The sequence below is a fragment of the Neoarius graeffei genome, chromosome 16, assembly GCF_027579695.1.
Source record: "Neoarius graeffei isolate fNeoGra1 chromosome 16, fNeoGra1.pri, whole genome shotgun sequence".
Classification (NCBI taxonomy): domain Eukaryota; kingdom Metazoa; phylum Chordata; class Actinopteri; order Siluriformes; family Ariidae; genus Neoarius; species Neoarius graeffei.
Window position 1 is genome coordinate 39,162,326 of NC_083584.1, and position 18,351 is coordinate 39,180,676.

Here is an 18,351-nt window from a genome sequence, read left to right on the forward strand (position 1 = left end):
GCATAGCTTGAGTTGCTGTTAAAATGACAGAATGCTCTCAGATATAATTTCATCTCATCTCATTATCTCTAGCTGCTTTATCCTTCTACAGGGTCGCAGGCAAGCTGGAGCCTATCCCAGCTGACTACGGGCGAAAGGCGGGGTACACCCTGGACAAGTCGCCAGGTCATCACAGGGCTGACACATAGACACAGACAACCATTCACACTCACATTCACACCTACGGTCAATTTAGAGTCACCAGTTAACCTAACCTGCATGTCTTTGGACTGTGGGGGAAACCGGAGCACCCAGAGGAAACCCACGCGGACACAGGGAGAACATGCAAACTCCGCACAGAAAGGCCCTCGCCGGCCCCGGGGCTCGAACCCAGGACCTTCTTGCTGTGAGGCGACAGCGCTAACCACTACACCACCGTGCCGCCCTGATATAATTTATTAAGGTAAAATCTGCAAATGTGGAGAATGTGACAGGTACAGCATTTCATTCTGCATACATACTATTATTAGTTACTGTATATAGTAGTTGCAGTTGTAGAAAGGAAAAAATATCTCTGGATTGGCCATGTGTTCTGAACATTTAAGGGGTTAAAATACAAAAACTTTTAATCATCATTCATTTGGCAAATATATTTATGTTTAATGTCATATAGAAACTGATGGAGATTTAAATGATCCATTCTTTAAAGGTTACAAACATCCATCCATCTATTATCTCTAGCCGCTTATCCTGTTCTACAGGGTTGCAGGCAAGCTGGAGCCTATCCCAGTTGACTATGGGCGAGAGGCGGGGTATACCCTGGACAAGTCACAGGGCTGACAGAGACAAAATTCACACTCACACCTACAGTCAATTTAGAACCACCAATTAACCTAACCTGCATGTCTTTGGACTGTGGGGGAAACCCGGGGAGACCATGCAAACTCCACACAGAAAGGCCCCCTTTGGCCACTGGGCTCGAACCTAAAACCTTCTTGCTGTGAGGCAACAGTGCTAACCACTACACCACCGTGCCGCCCGGCAGTATTATTCTTTGGTTCATTCTTAATCTTGCATTACCTTACATTATGTATATAGTGCATACAGTATACAGTAGGTAAATAAGGAAAACTCAAATAAGTCTCTTCTACTGCTTGACCTAGAGAATCAGAAATGTTGCTTGTTACCATCCTGTAGAAAAGCTCAATTTTATTCAAGTGACATTGGGCATACCTAACAACCTGTGTTCCTTCCCTCCGGTCTGTCCCTCTGAGTTACATGTTAATCCTGAGATCAAGATTCTCCTCTTCGGACCTGCCTGATCCATCCTGATGCCCTGTGTCTGGTCGGAGTCCCATCACATCGCTCCTGTGGAGGACGGCCCCATATGGACAGTCGAAAGTCACACTTGGAAGATGCTCTGGACACTTTCAGTAATGCTTTTATGGTTGAGGACTATAGTTAACTTGCTAACTTTAGGACTGCAGTTGTCATGAACAGTTTTGCACTCAAGTTTCCATCAATTGAGTTATTACATCAACGAAACTGACCATGTTAAAACTGTTAATGTTGTAATCATGTTGTCTGTTGTTGCCCAAATGAGGATGGGTTCCCTTTTGAGTCTGGTTCCTCTCGAGGTTTCTTCCTCATATCGTCTGAGGAAGTTTTTCCTTGCCACCGTCGCCACAGGCTTGCTCATTGGGGATAGATTAGGGATAAAATTAGCTTATGTTTAAAGTCATTCAAATTCTGTAAAGCTGATTTGCGACAATGTCTATTGTTAAAAGCGCTATAGAAATAAACTTGACTTGACTCAATGCAAGTCATAGTTTCAAACAGAATGATTGCCTGTGAGTCAGGTTGTGTCTGAGGCCACGAGACAGCTGATGCTAAAAATAAATCCCTCTCAACAACCACCTCCTCACTCCCACAGCCCAACACAACTTGACACATGCGAGTATAACGAAAAGGGGAAAAACACCTTCAGTAATCTTTCCACAAGGCCGACACGTTTCAGAAGAACGAAAGAGTTGCCAAAAAAACAGCATGAAAAGCTTAACATTCTTGGCAGCAGAGGGTTTCGTTCGAAGTGGTCCATGTGTCGGTAAGAATCTCAGTTACTTGTCTTACAATCTCTACCCAATCCTGTTTAAGGCAAGCTACTTGCTAGAAGAGGCAGATGTGCTCCATAACTTGGTCAAGACGTGGCCTCTCATTGAGCTCAATCTGCAAAAATTACTGGGAAAAACTCCAGACTGCCAGACAGATCTCACCTCGCGCACCTGCAGCCTCTGTCTCAAAGCCCTGCTGATGGGATTGAAGGACTATGTTCTTTATGAACCAACCACATACGCCAAAGTCCTGCAGGTGGTGGATCTGACTGGGCTGCAGGATGTCGAGCACCAGGCCTGTCCATGCAGAAGCTCTCTGGGCCGCTGGGCTCGCACCGAAATGCTCACACGTATGTGCTATGAGACCATGGTGGCCATGCAGGCAGATCAGGTAGCAGCATCTGCATGGGGTGTGGAGGTGGACATCCGACTCAACACCTTCGTTACAGGAAGAAACTATGAAATGGTGGCACAGGCACTACTGTTGCTCAGGCACTGCCCGTTGAAATTGCGCTGTGTGGGTTTGCGTGTGGACTCACTTCCTGTGAAGAACCTCTTCTATTTGCTGCACCTGGTCAACACTGAAAGCCTGCAGAAGTTAGAGGTGGTGCATAATGTACATCTGGAGGCTCCACATTTGGAGGTGATGCTGTCACAGCTTCATTTTCCTCAGCTGCGCTCACTCACATTACCAGCACAGGCACTGGATGTGCGAAAACTGACTCGAGGTGATGAAGACCTCCTCACAGTGCTGGGAGAACTAATGAGCAAGATGGGAGAGCTGAGAGAGCTCTACCTGGGCTTCTCAACCCTTACAGGACAACTGAGACGACTGCTCAGGTGAGGACGTAACTTTTATCCCCTGCTGTCAGAAAGGGGATTCGATCCAATCAAACAAATCATGCATTTGATTTTTTTTTTGCATGCTAGTAGTAAGACGTATCCAACTTTTAACAAATGCCAGTAATGCTACACCATTTAAAAATGTGTGAAACATAAAACATAAAAACATAATTGATTTTATTACTTTTGAATGGAATGTCAGCAGTATTAATATGCATATGTAATAAAGTTAACAGTTAAGATCTGGATGGGATCAAAAGTTTTCACTTCCCCTTTTAACCTATTGTGCATACATTTCTCTGTAAAGACCGACCATCCGTCCGTCTGACCTACTGACTGCCCACCCACCCGCCCGCCCGCCCGCCCTTCCTTCCTTCCTTCCTTCCTTCCTTCCTTCGACAAGCACACCTTCATGAAATTGTGAAAGTACAAGGTTATTAATCAAGGGCCACAACTCTGGTAAAATGCAACTGAATTGAACAAAATGACAATATGCATACTACCGACATATAACAATGCCTTTTGCCAAGTTTGGTGAAATTCCTCCAAAAATTGTGAGAGGAGTTGATTTCAGAAGGAGAAAACACTCTCGCGAAATTGTCAAAGTATAATTTTGGTAATCAAGGGCTGTAACTCTGGTAAAATGCGACTGAATTGAGCGAAATTACAATATGTGTACAACTGACATATAACAATGCCTCTTTTCAAGTTTCATGAAATTCATCCACAAATTGTGAGAGGAGTTGATTTCAGAAGGAAAACATGCTCTCATGAAATTTTCAAAGTATAATTGTGTTAATCCAGGGCTGTAAGTAAATGTGACTGGATTTTACGAAATTACAATATGCGTAGTACCGACATATAACGATGCCTCTCGTCAAGTTTCGTGAAATTCCTCCAAAATTTGTGAGAGGAGTTGATTTCATGAAATTATCAAATTATAATTTTATTAATCAAGGGCTGTAACTCTGGTAAAATGTGACCGAATTGAACGAAATTACAATATGCGTACAACCGACATGTAACAATACCTCTTGTCAAGTTTCATGAAATTCCTCCACATATTGTGAGAGGAACTGATTTCAGAAGGAAAACACACTCTCATGAAATTGTCAAGGTATAATTTTGTTAATCAAGGGCTGTAACTCTGGTGTGTATGCGATTTTACAAAATTACAATATGTGTAGTACCGACATATAATTTTGTTAATCAAGGGCTGTAAGTCTGGTAAAATGCGACAGGACTTAACAAAATTACAAATATGCGTAGTACTGACATATAACAATGCATCTTGTCAAGTTTCGTGAAATTCCTCCAAAATTTGTGAGAGGAGTTGATTTCAGAAGGAAAACACACTCATGAAATTATCAAATTATAATTTTGTTAATCAAGGGCTGTAATTCTGGAAAATGTGACCAAATTGAACGAAATTAAAATATTTGTATGAGCGACATATAACAAAGAATCCTGCCAAGTTTCATGAAATTCTTCCAAAAATTGTGAGAGGAGTTGATTTCAGAAGGTGAGCACCCTTCCTGGGATGGACGGATGGACGGACGTAATAACAATCCCCACAACATAATCTCCCTTTGGGACTTTCGGCCAGCGGGGGATAAAAACAACAACAATGACCTATAAATATTTTCTCCAACACAAAAATGCTTCATAGAAGAGAAACAATAGAACACAATGCAATACGTCATTACAGATGAAGTAATGAGGAAAATATACAGATGGGGTGTAGTTACTTTTGGATCTAAGGAGATGATTGGGGGCGGCATGGTGGTGTAGTGGTTAGCACTGTTGCCTCACAGCAAGAAGGTTCTGGTTCGAGCCCAGCGGCCGGCGAGGGCCTTTCTGTGTGGAGTTTGCATGTTCTCCCCGTGTCCGCGTGGGTTTCCTCCGGGTGCTCCGGTTTCCCCCACAGTCCAAAGACATGCAGGTTAGGTTAACTGGTGACTCTAAATTGACCGTAGGTAGGAATGTGAATGGTTGTTTGTCTCAATGTGTCAGCCCTGCAATGACCTGGCGACTTGTCCAGGGTGTAACCCCACCTCTCGCCCATAGTCAGCTGGGATAGGCTCTAGCTTGCCCACGATCCTGCACAGGATACGTGATTACGGATAATGGATGGATGGATGGATGGATGGATGATGATGTGTCCCACTTTTTTGGCATCAGTGACTTGTTACTATATCTTCAAAATATAAAATGTTTACACCAAAGGTTTCCTTCTAAACTGCTCAGCTGGTCATTATTTGGTCAACTGTCTGTGCCAACCATGAATCATTTTTAACTCACTCAAGCTCCATCCATGTAGTATCAACAGTATTTGTAATTGTTATTGGTTCATTCTTTAAAAAAAAAAAATCTATTACTGCAAGCTATCAAATTGTGCACAACATACTGTACATTATTCATAAGTTTCCCCACTAGACCATTCAATACAGACAGTTAACCTAGATAATATATCATAAATTATAAAAGAAGTAATACAATGTACAATTATACATATCCTTCTATACTCAATTATACATTGAGTATAGAAGGAGTATAATAATGACTCCTGTTGGACTTTTTTCCCCATATCTTATTCTTTTTTATATTTGTATATGTAAATACTTAATTTAATTTATCTAGAAGTTTTCTCTATTTTTTATTCTCTGCTTATCCTGTAATGATGCTGGAATTGAAGGAAAATCATCTTCGACATAGTAAAGGGTTTCACCCCGACATGGATGTTGCTCAAATATCCTTCTCGTCTATCAGTGAAGCTACCCAGCACTCCTATAACCATTGGGCTGATCTCCTCCCAAAGGGATCAATAAAGTTCCATCTAATCTAATCTCATCACCTTAGTTGTTTATGTCGGACAAGTCAGTTATTACAGTAGTTTTGTCCGACTGTTAGATTCCGGCAGCTGTTCCATGCTAAAGATAGATGACTCTGGCATCCGTGTGAAATCACTCTTAGTCAAAGGTTTGCAAAATGTGAACTCGGTAAAATAATAAATATAAAGCTGATAATAAATTTAAAGTAAACCGGAGGTTAAGACCTGGGAAGCTTGAATAACAACAACCTTCTTTATGCTATTCTTACTCACTCAAATTCTTTGCCTGGTATTTAGGACTTGTTATTGTATCATAATGTTATACAAGTGACCTATCTGTATTGTCCTCAGTCCACTGAACACTCCACTGCAGTGTATAGAGCTGGCGAACTGTTCCCTCAGCCCTGTGGACATGGCTTATTTGGCTAACAGCCTACACAGCGAGTTCCTAGTAAAACTGGACCTGAGTGGCCATGTGGTGTCTGATCTCTTCCCCAACACCTTCCGTAAACTGCTGCATCGCTGCTCAGTTACACTCAGCAGTCTGGGATTGGAGGAGTGTGGCCTTTCGGAAGAAAACCTGGACCTCCTCATTCATGCACTGGGACCTTGTAATGCCATACAAGAGCTTAAGATTCTGGGCAACCCACTGAGCACAGCAGCCCTGCGCCAGCTCTTTAACATGCTGGCACAAGGCTATCCAGCTCTGAGGTAAGGGCATCTACCAAAGAACACTACTTATAAACATATCGAAGCAGGTGTATACTGTTTTGTTTTGCTGCTAGGTATATAGAGCTGCCAGTGCCTCGTGACTGCTACTCTGAAGATGTAACCTACCCAATGGATGATTCCACACTACTGAGTTATGATCGAGAGAAGTTCCACCAAGCCAGAAGTGAACTGGTGGCCATTCTGGAGCGAGCTGGGAAAGGACATATTGAAGTATGCACACCGCTGCTTGGTGTCTATGATCCTGACATCCATGAAACAAGCAACGAGCTTGGGATTTCTATGCTGCACTCGTTTAATACAGTAATAGGGAACTTTATACACACTGTGACAAGCGTGACTGAACGGAGAGAACACCGCCTAAATGAGTGAGATCACGGATCCTACTCAAGATGCATAAACAGATCAGATTAAACTTGCAATTTGAGGTGCAAGAGCTGTAAAATATGGGAAGAGACAAAGTGCAAGGTGAAGTAAACGGCCGGAATTGTGCAATATGGAACTAGATTTAGATCATTGACTCATTAAGTGATTATGCAGATCGTAAATATCTCAAAAGAATTCTTGGTTTCGTTTCACATAGAACCAGTTATACACTCACCGGCCACTTTAATAGGAACTTGTTCTTGATTCTAAGATTCCTGTTCTTGGCTTTTAGGAGTGGAACCCAATGAGGTCTTCTGCTGTTGCATGTGGAGATGCTTTTCTGCTCACCATGGTTGTAAAAAGAGTTGCTATACGCTTCCTGGTAGCGCAAACCAATCTGGCCATTTTCCTCTGACTGCTGTTATCAACAAGACATTTCCACCCATGGAACTGTCGCTCACTCTGTTTTTTGCACCATTCTGTGTAAACTCGAGACTGTTGTGTGTATGAAAATCCCAGATCAGCAGTTTCTGAAATACTCAAACCAGCCCATCTGGCACCAACACCCATACCACAGTGAAAGTCACAGAGATCACAATTTTTCCCATTCTGAAGTGAACATTAATTGAAGCTCTTGATTTGTATCTGCATGATTTCATGGATTGTGCTGCTGTCAAGGGACTGGCTGATTAGAGGACTGCATAAAACAGCAAGTGTATGGCATTCCTAATAAAGTGGCCAGTGAGTGTACACACGAGTCAACAGTGCAAACAAGAAAATTCTGACAAGCGGGGGGGAAACAAAATTTTAGCCTCACTAAAAACACTACATTCTACATACTTTATCACTGTGGCAGTAGTAGTATCTTTCACCTGCAAAAACATGTCTTCCACATAATTGCAGGAAATCATAAATGCTATAGGTAAACTGGAAATGTTGGCACCTTTGCATAAGTAACCAGCCTTCCCAATACTAGCTTAACTGCTTTGAACTCTGATGTTCCGAGCATTTCAGTGGTTTATTTTTTTGAAGAAACATGCAGAACACATGAAAAAAAAAAGTTTAAACTTGTGTACAATTAATTAATTTCATTCAGATGCATAACTGTAGGAAAAACTTGGTGTTTTGTAAAGCTTGGTCTTATGTAAAATGCTGGGATTTGATGTCAGTTTATTTACAACGTATCCTACTTGAACAAATCCGTGATAAAGCGTTTACTTATGACATTTTATATGATGGCAAACTTTTTTTTGGGTGTGTAGAGAAAAATCTTCAAACAACTGTTTAAGATAATTCACTTTCTACTTTTACTTTCAAAGAAAGAGACGTGAGGGGGAAAAAACTTGACAGAAATCAAATTTAATAAGTACATGGACATCACATTTGATAAACTTTATCTTAAATACAAGCGAGCAGCCACCATCTCAAACAGTCCCCTTGATTCTATTTCTTCTGCCACTCTTCCCTTTCTTTTCTTTCACGAATAACCTCTTTCACGTAGGGCTCAAGGTATGGCACATCCTACAGGGCAAACACACAAGCAGCAGTTTTCAGTTATGGATATTAATATTGTTCCAACACGTTCTAGGGTCACTAACAAGGAATAAACTAAATCAATACTGTATGTGGTGAAGCCTAAAAGGTGTAACCCACATCATTTTGTTGGGGGATCACTTCAATTTTTTCACATTCAAGCTATTTTATGTGACAACTTAATAGATACCATCCCCAAGATTAATCAGATGCAAAGGTTTATTTCTTACTTCCTCAAATTTTGTCCACTGGTCCTTGGGAAGAATTTGATGCTTCAAGGAGAGATCAAGGGCTCTCTTTATGCGGAACATTCGATCGTTGTAGACTGGCTCTGGAAGCCGTTGAATGGCCTCCTTCACATCTGGGCATTCATAGATAGTGTCATCTCGCATCAGACCTGAAAGACACAAAACAAGATCGGGATCATGACTGGAGTATTTCCAATGTGAGCAAATTGAACATTGGTGCATTTTGTGAGCTTACACACATTACTCACCGAGCTTGTTGAACCCGGCTGCATTATAGTACCACTTCTTGAAGCCCAACAACAACCTGCCAGTCGCTATAGTATTTAGAGAAGGAAGCAGAAATAAAATGTTCAGTTAGAAAATCAAGATGATTTATGTTTGATAATGTTCAGAATTGCTTCATTATGACTATAATAAATTCATAGAAATCACTGTAATCAGTGTAAGACTATCACTCGGGGGGGTGTAATGCAGTCGATATGAACTACCCCAAATTCCTACAGAATAACCCAGAGAGATGGGTTAGTCACTGACATTATAACTAACCTGCTGGGAGAACAACAACATGTATTTTATTACCTGAATAAACAAGAAAACAAGCACTCACCTTAGACAATTCAACTACTGATTTATAATATGCAGACAAGCACTTTGGACTGTAACAGGTAATTAGCTACAGCGCAATATCAACAAGATATGACAAGAAGAACTCATTTCACTAAACATTCCCCTGTCATACACCTCTGACTTTTCTGATTCAAACCATCATCACCAGAGGTGGACAAAGTACCCAACTTCATTACTTCAGTCAAAGCACAGATGCCACTGGTCAAATGTTACTCCGATACAAGTGAAAGTTGTACAGTCAAATTTTTACTTAAGTACTTGCTTTTAAAAATACCTAAGTATTAAAAGTACATTTTCTGTCAACGCATCGTTGTATTATTGCCACAACGCTTACAAAACCTAATGCCGTTACCAGAGACAGAAATGTGAATTCACAAAATGAACGCATGCTGTGCCATCATGGTGGTTTAACGTTAAGCTAGCTCAGGGTTTCCGCTATGTACAATTGGCTGCAGCGGGCCACCGCACCTTGATTTTTGCCGCCGCACCTTCAGGAATTCCGTAGCACCCCTAGGCAGGGGCGTATCACCCGCGGGGGATGCGTATGTTTCATCCCCCCCACTTTTGTTGAAACACAATTTCATCCCCTGCACTTTTGTCAGATTAAAATGACATCATTATGAAAATTATACAGCTACTATAAAATGTGTAACAAGGAAGTAAACTATTGCCATAATGCATAGACCGCGGAACCGCCCGGGTCGGGGGGCAGTGGCCCGGGTAACTTTTTGAAAATTATTTAAAAAATAGGCTAAACCAATATTTTTTGACGCTGAGCGGACTCGAGCCTGGCATGAACCGCTCCGACGCGCTATAATGACACCAATCTATCACCAGCCAATCAGGAGACTTAATCAAACGCATCCCCCGCCCACCAATCTATCACCAGCCAATCAGGAGACTTAATCAAACGCATCCCCCGCCCACCAATCTATCACCAGCCAATCAGAAGACTTAATCAAACGCATCTCCCGCCCACTTGTGTCTGCGTCTGAGACGTTGAATTTTCACAGAAGGAGGGAAGAAGTTGACTGAGGTAAGACTGTGTGATAAATTAAACGAATAAGAGAGGAATTTCAACATATAGGGCTTAAGTTTGTTAGCGTTAAATAAGCATTGCTTGTACAGTAGCGTTATGTCGTTACAACGTTGACCCACTTTTAATGTGCCGAGTACCGACTGTAGCCGCTAACATGCTAATTAGCTTGCTGTCAAAAGTGCAAAGACCTTAAATTGCTCTGTGTAAATTAGAAAATGGCGCAACTTCCTCTGTAGCCGTCAACTCAACTTGTCTTGAGTTTTGAGCCAATCACAACAGGGCAGCACTGTGGCCTGAGGTAAAACATGATAGTTTTAGTTTGTTTAAATTACAAAAATGAGTACACCCAATGACTGTCTCATATACTCTTCATATACTCATACTGTTTAAGTAATGCAATAAAACTAATCTTTAACCTCCTAAGACCCAAGCTGTTTTTTTTACATGCATTTTTAATTTCTTTTTGCTATTTGGGCTTATTAGAACCTGATTAGAATAAAAACTAAGCATCATCTTTGATAAGATGTACTTTTTGAGAAAAAGTATGTCCACATATGTGGATTCTTGTTCTGAATTTCTAAAAAGTGCTGTCCACGTATGTGACCGCTAAGCCCTAGGAGGTTAAAAGTGGTATTTACTCAAACTGTTTGCATAGAATGAACTTTGGGGTTAACAGTGTAATAGTGTTGCGGTGTTCTGCAAATTTGCAATTTAATATTTCAGATCTTGAGACATGAAAGTGCTATTTTAAAAAATAAAAGGTCAGAAATGTTTTCTTTGTCGTCTATTTAGTTCATTTTATTTCCTCAATAATTTTCCTTGATTGAGAAATCGGTCTGGGCTCTTACGGGTTAATCAGTAGCCTGCATGCTCATATATGTTCCATTTACAGTCAAACATTTTGATGGACTCCTGGCTCAATTTTGATTAATCAAAAATCTGCGTAGTAGTACAGTCTGAAGATGCTCTTGCACATTTGGTGTCAATTGAACAAAAATTATGGGAGGATATAGGTTTAATAAGTTTTACAATTTTTGAAGTGAGTGATGGATTGATAAGTTTAGATGTGGTCAATATTTTCTTATCTTCAGACATAATATTGTAGATGTTTCTTTACCTGCTTGATAGTTTTGACCGGGACTCCAATCTTCCTCAGAAGAGTCATTAGTCCTTAAATTAAATTCATTATAGACATGAACTTAAAATCATTGTTTTATTTTATGGCCTCAGTGCCCTGGCTTTTGGCCTTCGTGCCCTCGGCATCAGCAGAGCGTTCGTTTTCCACACTTCGTCGACTGAAATCATACCTCCGATCCACAATGACACAAAAGAGACTGAATGACTTGATGAACTGCCATATTCACCGTGACATTCTGGAACAAACTGACATGACAGCCATCGCAAAGGAGTTCGTGCAGGCCAATGACAGACGCAGGCAGGCCTTTGGGAAGTTTTAAGGGTAAGTCATTGGTTACTTCTATTAGCACCGCCGAGTGCAGTGCTTCCTCTGTTTTCAATGTTTCTATACTGCATTGGTACTGATACAAGCAAGTTGTTTAAGTTGAGTTAGCCTACTACCGAGGTGCTTTTGTTGTGTACTGTTGGCTGTTTTAGCATTTTATTCTGCGCAGTTATGTGCTGGCATGTTGTGGGCTAAAGTCATGACCGATGGATTAATCTATGTATAGCCTTCTGTGCTGTTGGCTGTTTTTATCCTCGTACTGGGGTGGGACGTCTGAGCGCAGGTCTTGCCACCGCACCTTCAAACATTTTCTAGGGGAAACACTGTAGCTAGTCAGTGAAGCGCCACCTGACATGCTAGCAAACTCTTTTCAAACTCGAAATCATATTGGGTAGCTAATGCGACTAGAAAAGAAAGATTTCTACATTCTGTTCATTTGGCAAGATTATGCTAAAACATTTCTGAAAGGACTTAAGATAATTTAACGTTATTCATGTTAGCGTAACTCTGTTTTTACATGCTAACTAACAGTGTCCAAGTGAACTAGCTATGTGCAAACATGTACAATGATGTATGTACAAATATGTACAATGATTTAGCATCAAGGTCTACTGGAAACCCACACACACAGACCAGTACCTACTCTTCAACTCACACCACCCACTGGAACACAAATTGAGGGGTCATTAGGACCTTGCAACACAGGGCTCAGAACATTCCTTCAATGGTAGAGGGAAAAGAGAAGGAGCAGAACCACATCAAGAAAGCACTTCAGAACTGCGGGTATCCCAACTGGGCTTTCTTCAAGAGCAGAAAAAGGAACATAACAGACAAGGAGGATAACAGGAACAAATGCAAGAACATTGTCATTCCCTACATTTCTGGTCTATCTGAGAAACTCAGGAGGATCTTCTATAAACACAACATTCCGGTACATTTCAGACCCAGTAACACCCTGAAGCAGAAACTGGTCCACCCTAAGGACAGAATAGCCAGACACAAACAGGACAACGTAGTGTATGCAATTCAGGACTCGTATATTGGGGAAAAAAAAACAACCGCTTCACAGGCGCATGGCTCAACACAGGAGAGCCAGTTCCTCAGGCCAGGACTCTGCTGTCTGTCCTCATCTTAACAACAAAGGACACTCATTTCAGGACTGCAACGTACACATTTTAGCCAGAGAGGATCGTTGGTATGAGCGAGGAGTTAAAGAAGCCATTTTTGTCAACCTGGAATGGCCATCACTGAACAGAGGTGGGGGTCTAAGACATCATTTATCAGCCACCTATGCCGCTTTTCCACTACAAACGCGGCTGAGTCGGGCTGAGCCGTGCCGAGTTGGGCTGAGTCGAGCTGAGTGGGGCTGTTGGAGTTGCATTTCGACTACAACCGCGCTGAACCGTGCTGGCTGGAAGTGGGTGGACACATTGGGTGGAGTTAGCGAAAGTGGGTGGACGTCACGTGATGTCGTTAAGCGGCGTAAACAGTGACATCAGTGACCTTTTAAGCGGTAGTCTCACGACCCAGATAGTAAACAATAAACATGGAGGACATGGAGTCGTTAGTGTTGCTGGTCTTGGTGCTGTGGCTTGTTGTCACCGACAACGCCAACAGATACTGGCAAGAGCGTATAGATGAGGCGAGGCGCATAAGGCTACAGAAATTCTCGTAATTCTTCTTCTTCCAGGTTTACGGTGTTGACAGATCCCAGCGTGCTCGCGGGGCGTGTGGGCATGTGAGGACACTCCTCCTCACCAATCAGTGCACAGGGGAGTGTCTGCTCAAGCCCCCAGCCTCACTCAGCTCGGTTTGGCTCGCTTCAGCCCCACTCCAAAACCGTGCAAGTTTTGGGTGCTAAGCAGGGCTGAAGCGAGCCGAGTCGTGCTGTTTTGAGATAGTCGAAACGCGAGCCGTGTCGGGCTGAAGTGAGCTGAAGCGAGCTGAAAAAGGGTAGTGGAAAAGGGCCACTACAATGCAGTCCTTGGCACACTTCCCAGACAACTGAATGCACACCAAAACCCAGCTGTTTTCAGTCAGTGCGTTTACATGCACATCCAAATCGAGCTACTGTCGGTAATCGAGCTAAGGGTCCCAGCAGGGGTGCCAGAGAAATCCAATCCTACATGCACACAAGGAAATCGAGCTATTGTATGAGGTACATTGTGCACCCGAGCCACAGGTGGCGCTACACGCTCCATCGTGTTGGTACACTTCCGGTTGTCGTCATGAAGAAGAGCTATTCAAGAGTATAAACAAAGTTATCAGTTCCATGTTCACAAGAAGAACGACGACAGCAACATCAAGAGAGAGAAGATGGACAACAACGAAGCAGCTCAGCACTTGCTGAACATTCAGTACACCATCGCGTTGTACTTGAACTCACTCGTCACTTCCGGAAGGGGCAGTGCTGAAGTAAGTAGCTCGACTACGTAGCTCGATAGGGTTTACATGCACTAAGTAGCTCGGCTACAATCGCATAATCTAGGTCGTGTAGCTCGATTACGAGAAATCCAGTTCGGTTCGATTTCAGCCGAGCTAAGGTGTTTCCATGGCATTTAGAACTTCGATTTCAGTCGAGCAACGGCAGAAATTCGATTTTCTCTATGTGCATGTAAACACACCGACTGACTCAGGCCAAGTTTACATTAGACCGTATCTGTCTCGTTTTCTTCGCGGATGCACTGTCTGTTTACATTAAAACGCCTGGAAACGGGAATCCGCCAGCGTCCACGTATTCAAATCAAATCAAATCAAGTTTATTTGTACAGCGCTTTTAACAATAAACATTGTCGCAAAGCAGCTTTACAGAATTTGAACGACTTAAAACATGAGCTAATTTTATCCCTAATCTATCCCCAATGAGCAAGCCTGTGGCGACGGTGGCAAGGAAAAACTCCCTCAGACGACATGAGGAAGAAACCTCGAGAGGAACCAGACTCAAAAGGGAACCCATCCTCATTTGGGCAACAACAGACAGCCTGACTATAATATTAACAGTTTTAACAGGTATAACCCTCAACTGTCCTCATGGGGCCCGTCCTTCACAGGAGTGGGGCGATAAAACTCCGACCAGACACAGGGCACCAGGATGGATCAAGCAGGTATTCAATCCAGATCGTGTCAGCTCCGGTGCTGTGTAAACATTGAGAATACGCGGATACGCTGTGCTGAGCTCTAGCTGGCGTCGTCATTGGACAACGTCACTGTGACATCCACCTTCCTGATTCGCTGGCGTTGGTCATGTGACGCAACTGCTGAAAAACGGCGCGGACTTCCGCCTTGTATCACCTTTCATTAAAGAGTATAAAATTATGAAAATACTGCAAATACTGATGCAAATACTGCCCATTGTGTAGTTATGATTGTCTTTAGGCTTGCCATCCTTCCACTTGCAAGTGGTAAGTGATATGCGCTGGGATCACACACACAGCGGCTCAGTCCCGAATCATTGCTTGTGCGCTTCACTCACGCGCTCTGTGAGCTGCGCAGGGCCGGAGTGCGCACCCTCCAGAGGGCACTCGCTGTTCAGGGCGGAGTGATTTGGAGCGCAGGATGCCTGCGGAGCCGAGCGTATCCGTGTATTGGTGTTGCTGTGTGCACGCAAATCGTGTATTGGTGTTGCTGTGTGCACACTAATCGTTTTAAAAATGTTAATTTGATGATCCGCTGATACGGTCTAATGTAAACCCCACCTCACAGGAGGACAGACAGAACCAACAATCCATTGATCACCCCAACGACTCTAGGCCATTCACACCCAGCCCCCAGTGACCCACTCCAACAGGATGACTCGACGACACCTTAGGATTGCTTTTCATTCATGAGAGGATAAATACCTGATACTCCCTATTAAGGCCAATTTATGCTGACAACGCAGTCCTCGCAGATGGCATCGCAGATGGCGTCTGCGTAGCCCCCCCACCTTCTCAGACGCTCTGCGCGCACCTCCCAAAAATTGTGACCACCGCAGAAGCCTTGCAGACAGCGTCGCAGACAAGAGGGCTCTGATTGATCCACTCTACATCCGCTGTACATGCACGTCCGCTTCCCTACTTTCCCGGTTTGGTTTGTTTTCACGACCACCATTTTTAAAAACACGAGCGAAGATGGAGCAGCACGAAGAGTGGTTGATCGAGGAAGTGAGGAAGTACGTACATCTATACGACTCCAGTTCCAGTCATTATAAGTAACTGGAGGATTAAACATTCCACTAACCACACCCACCAACTACTCCTAGCGATTTTGCGACTTCGCGCCCCCTTGCGTCGTGGCAGTGAATAACATCGCACACGCCTATTACTCCCCACTCAACGATAAATTACAACTGTCTGCGAAAAGCTATCTGCGAAAGCCTTGTCGCAAGAGCATGCAGAGGCCCTTAGTCAGACAGAACTGAAGAAGCCTTTCGGATGAGAGGTGAAACGTCTTCAAGAATCTTCAAGCAAGTCCAGTTGCTCTCTTTTACCACCCTCTACGTGCAAACGTTAGCCGTGGACAAGGCGATGGCATCTTGATGGGCAAATCCATAGAAAGTCATTTGACGAACCAGACTGCATAGCTATTGTAGTGTTATCGGTAGCTCTAAAAGCACACACAACTTCACGGCAAGCTTTCTCTTGGAATAAAAATGTTTACATCCCTCAATATGCTTCCACAGGTTGGATGGCAAGTTTTTGTAGGCTGTGACAAACAAAGCAAACATTTAAAATGAAACAACTCTTTATTCCTTTCAGAAAAATGAAACAGGGGTTCTAGGTATGGTCATGAGGGCACACATTCTCCAGAAGAACCATCTTCTTCCATCGTGTTCATATAATACTGCTGAGAAATTGAACTTGATTTTATACAGTCTATGGACGTGATGTGATCCTAGTGATTACTGATAGGCACAGTGTCACCTGGGAAAAAGCCAACCATGTTTTAGAAAAGAAAAAACATCCACTTTCAAATCTGCTTCATAGTAATGAGTAACGAGGACCTTGAGAGAAATGTCTCATCTCATCTCATCTCAAGCCGCTTTATCCTGTTCTACAGGGTCGCAGGCAAGCTGGAGCCTATCCCAGCTGACTACGGGCGAAAGGCGGGGTACACCCTGGACAAGTCGCCAGGTCATCACAGGGCTGAGAGAAATGTAGTGGAGTGAAAAGTACGATATTTGTCTTTCAAATGTAGTTTAGTTAAAGTCATAAGTTTCCAAAAAATACTCAAGTAAAGTACAGATACTCAAAGTGTACTCAAGTAAATGTACTTCGTTACTGTCCACCTCTGTGGTACAGAGGCAGATTAGCCTCAATGCTGAGCGGGGCTCATTACTTTAGCCTGTTAGCTCGGTAAGCTAAGGGACACTGAGGCTAGAGGACACTGAAGTGCAGCATCAAACGAGCAAAAAGCACACAATAAACTACAGGACAAAACAAACAGAATGACCAGAAACTGCAAACACGTTCATTACAAAGTTTACGGAACATTACTTCGACTAACATTCTTCAAAAACAACATAAAGCTAACAGTTAATTACCTGGTGCCTTCGACGCCATTTTCAGTCTCAGGGACAGCCGCAGAGGATTGTGGGTACTGTGATGTTTCAGACTGCGACCGAGTTCATTACGCAATCATTGCGCGACTAGTGAAAGAACTCATACAATGTTTTGATTCTGTAAACGATTTTAACACAGTGGATAAGAAATGCAAAAATAATTTTATATGGCAGCTAAAAGCATTCCTGTAGCAACCTAGTAAAGTCAGAACTGCCACCCCATCTAATGATGCTCATAAATAAATGAAAAACTGTATAAGAAATTTGATTATAATACTAGCTCAAAATGACATTTCTAGAAACTTTACATAATTTTGAAATCTAGTGTTTACACTGTTTATATTGTCTGAGTGTTTAGTCTATGTCTAGTTCTTATCTAGTGTTTATACTATTTATTTATACTGTTTATATTGTTTGTCCGAGTGTTTATGTCTAGTTTTTACTAGAATTTACTAGAACAGTAAAAAGTTACTGGTAAAACCTGTTGTTAAAACAAAGTGTGGTGAAGCAGCTTTTAGCTACTATGCAGTACAGCTATGGAGCCAACTCCCAGAGGACATCAAAAATGCTCCTGCTGTTGGCAGCTTCAAATCTAGACTAAAGACCAAGCTGTTTTCAGATGCTTTCTGCTAAATTATTAATATTCCCATCTCTACATGTTTTAAACTCTTTACTTTTACAGTCTCTCCATGTTTTAAATTTTACTTAACTTTTATTCTATTTTATTCTGCTGTTTTTTTTAATTGAACTTTTGTCTCATTTTATTTTATTTCTACTATTGTTTAATTCTTATTAATTTTCTTCCCCATTTATTTTATGTAATTTTATTTTCTATTGTTTACTGTTTTGCTTTTACTTCTGTAAAGCACATTGAACTGCCACTGTGTATGAAATGTGCTATATAAATAAACTTGCCTTGCCTAGTTCCTATCTAGAGTGTTTATACTGTTTATATTGTTTGTTTTTTTCAATTATTCTATTTTTATTTTTTGCATTGCCTGTTTGCACCGTGGGCCAGAGAGGACTGAAATTTCATCTGTGCTGT

General features: G+C 42.3%; 2 protein-coding genes across 2 annotated transcripts; one reads left to right on the forward strand and one right to left on the reverse strand.

The window, feature by feature from the left end:
* Positions 1-1,973: 1,973 nt before the first annotated feature.
* On the forward strand, positions 1,974-8,092 carry lrrc14b (leucine rich repeat containing 14B). Its single transcript, XM_060942955.1, has 3 exons — positions 1,974-2,930; positions 6,115-6,474; positions 6,549-8,092. Exons 1-3 carry the CDS (start codon positions 2,026-2,028, stop codon positions 6,862-6,864), a joined length of 1,581 nt encoding a protein of 526 aa, XP_060798938.1. The 5' UTR covers positions 1,974-2,025; the 3' UTR covers positions 6,865-8,092.
* A 109-nt stretch (positions 8,093-8,201) lies between these two features.
* On the reverse strand, positions 8,202-17,348 carry LOC132900700 (cytochrome b-c1 complex subunit 7). Its single transcript, XM_060942956.1, has 4 exons — positions 17,289-17,348; positions 8,888-8,953; positions 8,622-8,788; positions 8,202-8,379 (listed from the first exon to the last, which is right to left on the reverse strand). The coding sequence occupies exons 1-4, from the start codon at positions 17,305-17,307 to the stop codon at positions 8,302-8,304; spliced, it is 330 nt and encodes a 109-aa protein (XP_060798939.1). The 5' UTR covers positions 17,308-17,348; the 3' UTR covers positions 8,202-8,301.
* Positions 17,349-18,351: the final 1,003 nt, after the last annotated feature.

Bases quoted from the DNA above. Each gene is read 5' to 3' on its own strand.
- lrrc14b (XM_060942955.1), top strand. From the start codon at position 2,026: ATGAAAAGCTTAACATTCTTGGCAGCAGAGGGTTTCGTTCGAAGTGGT. The intron at 2,931-6,114 runs GTGAGGACGTAA...TATTGTCCTCAG, and splicing joins CAACTGAGACGACTGCTCAG to TCCACTGAACACTCCACTGC. The intron at 6,475-6,548 runs GTAAGGGCATCT...TTTTGCTGCTAG, and splicing joins CAAGGCTATCCAGCTCTGAG to GTATATAGAGCTGCCAGTGC.
- LOC132900700 (XM_060942956.1), bottom strand. The intron at 8,789-8,887 runs GTGAGTAATGTG...TGTGTCTTTCAG, and splicing joins AGCCGGGTTCAACAAGCTCG to GTCTGATGCGAGATGACACT. The intron at 8,380-8,621 runs GTAAGAAATAAA...TTTGCCCTGTAG, and splicing joins AGTGGACAAAATTTGAGGAA to GATGTGCCATACCTTGAGCC.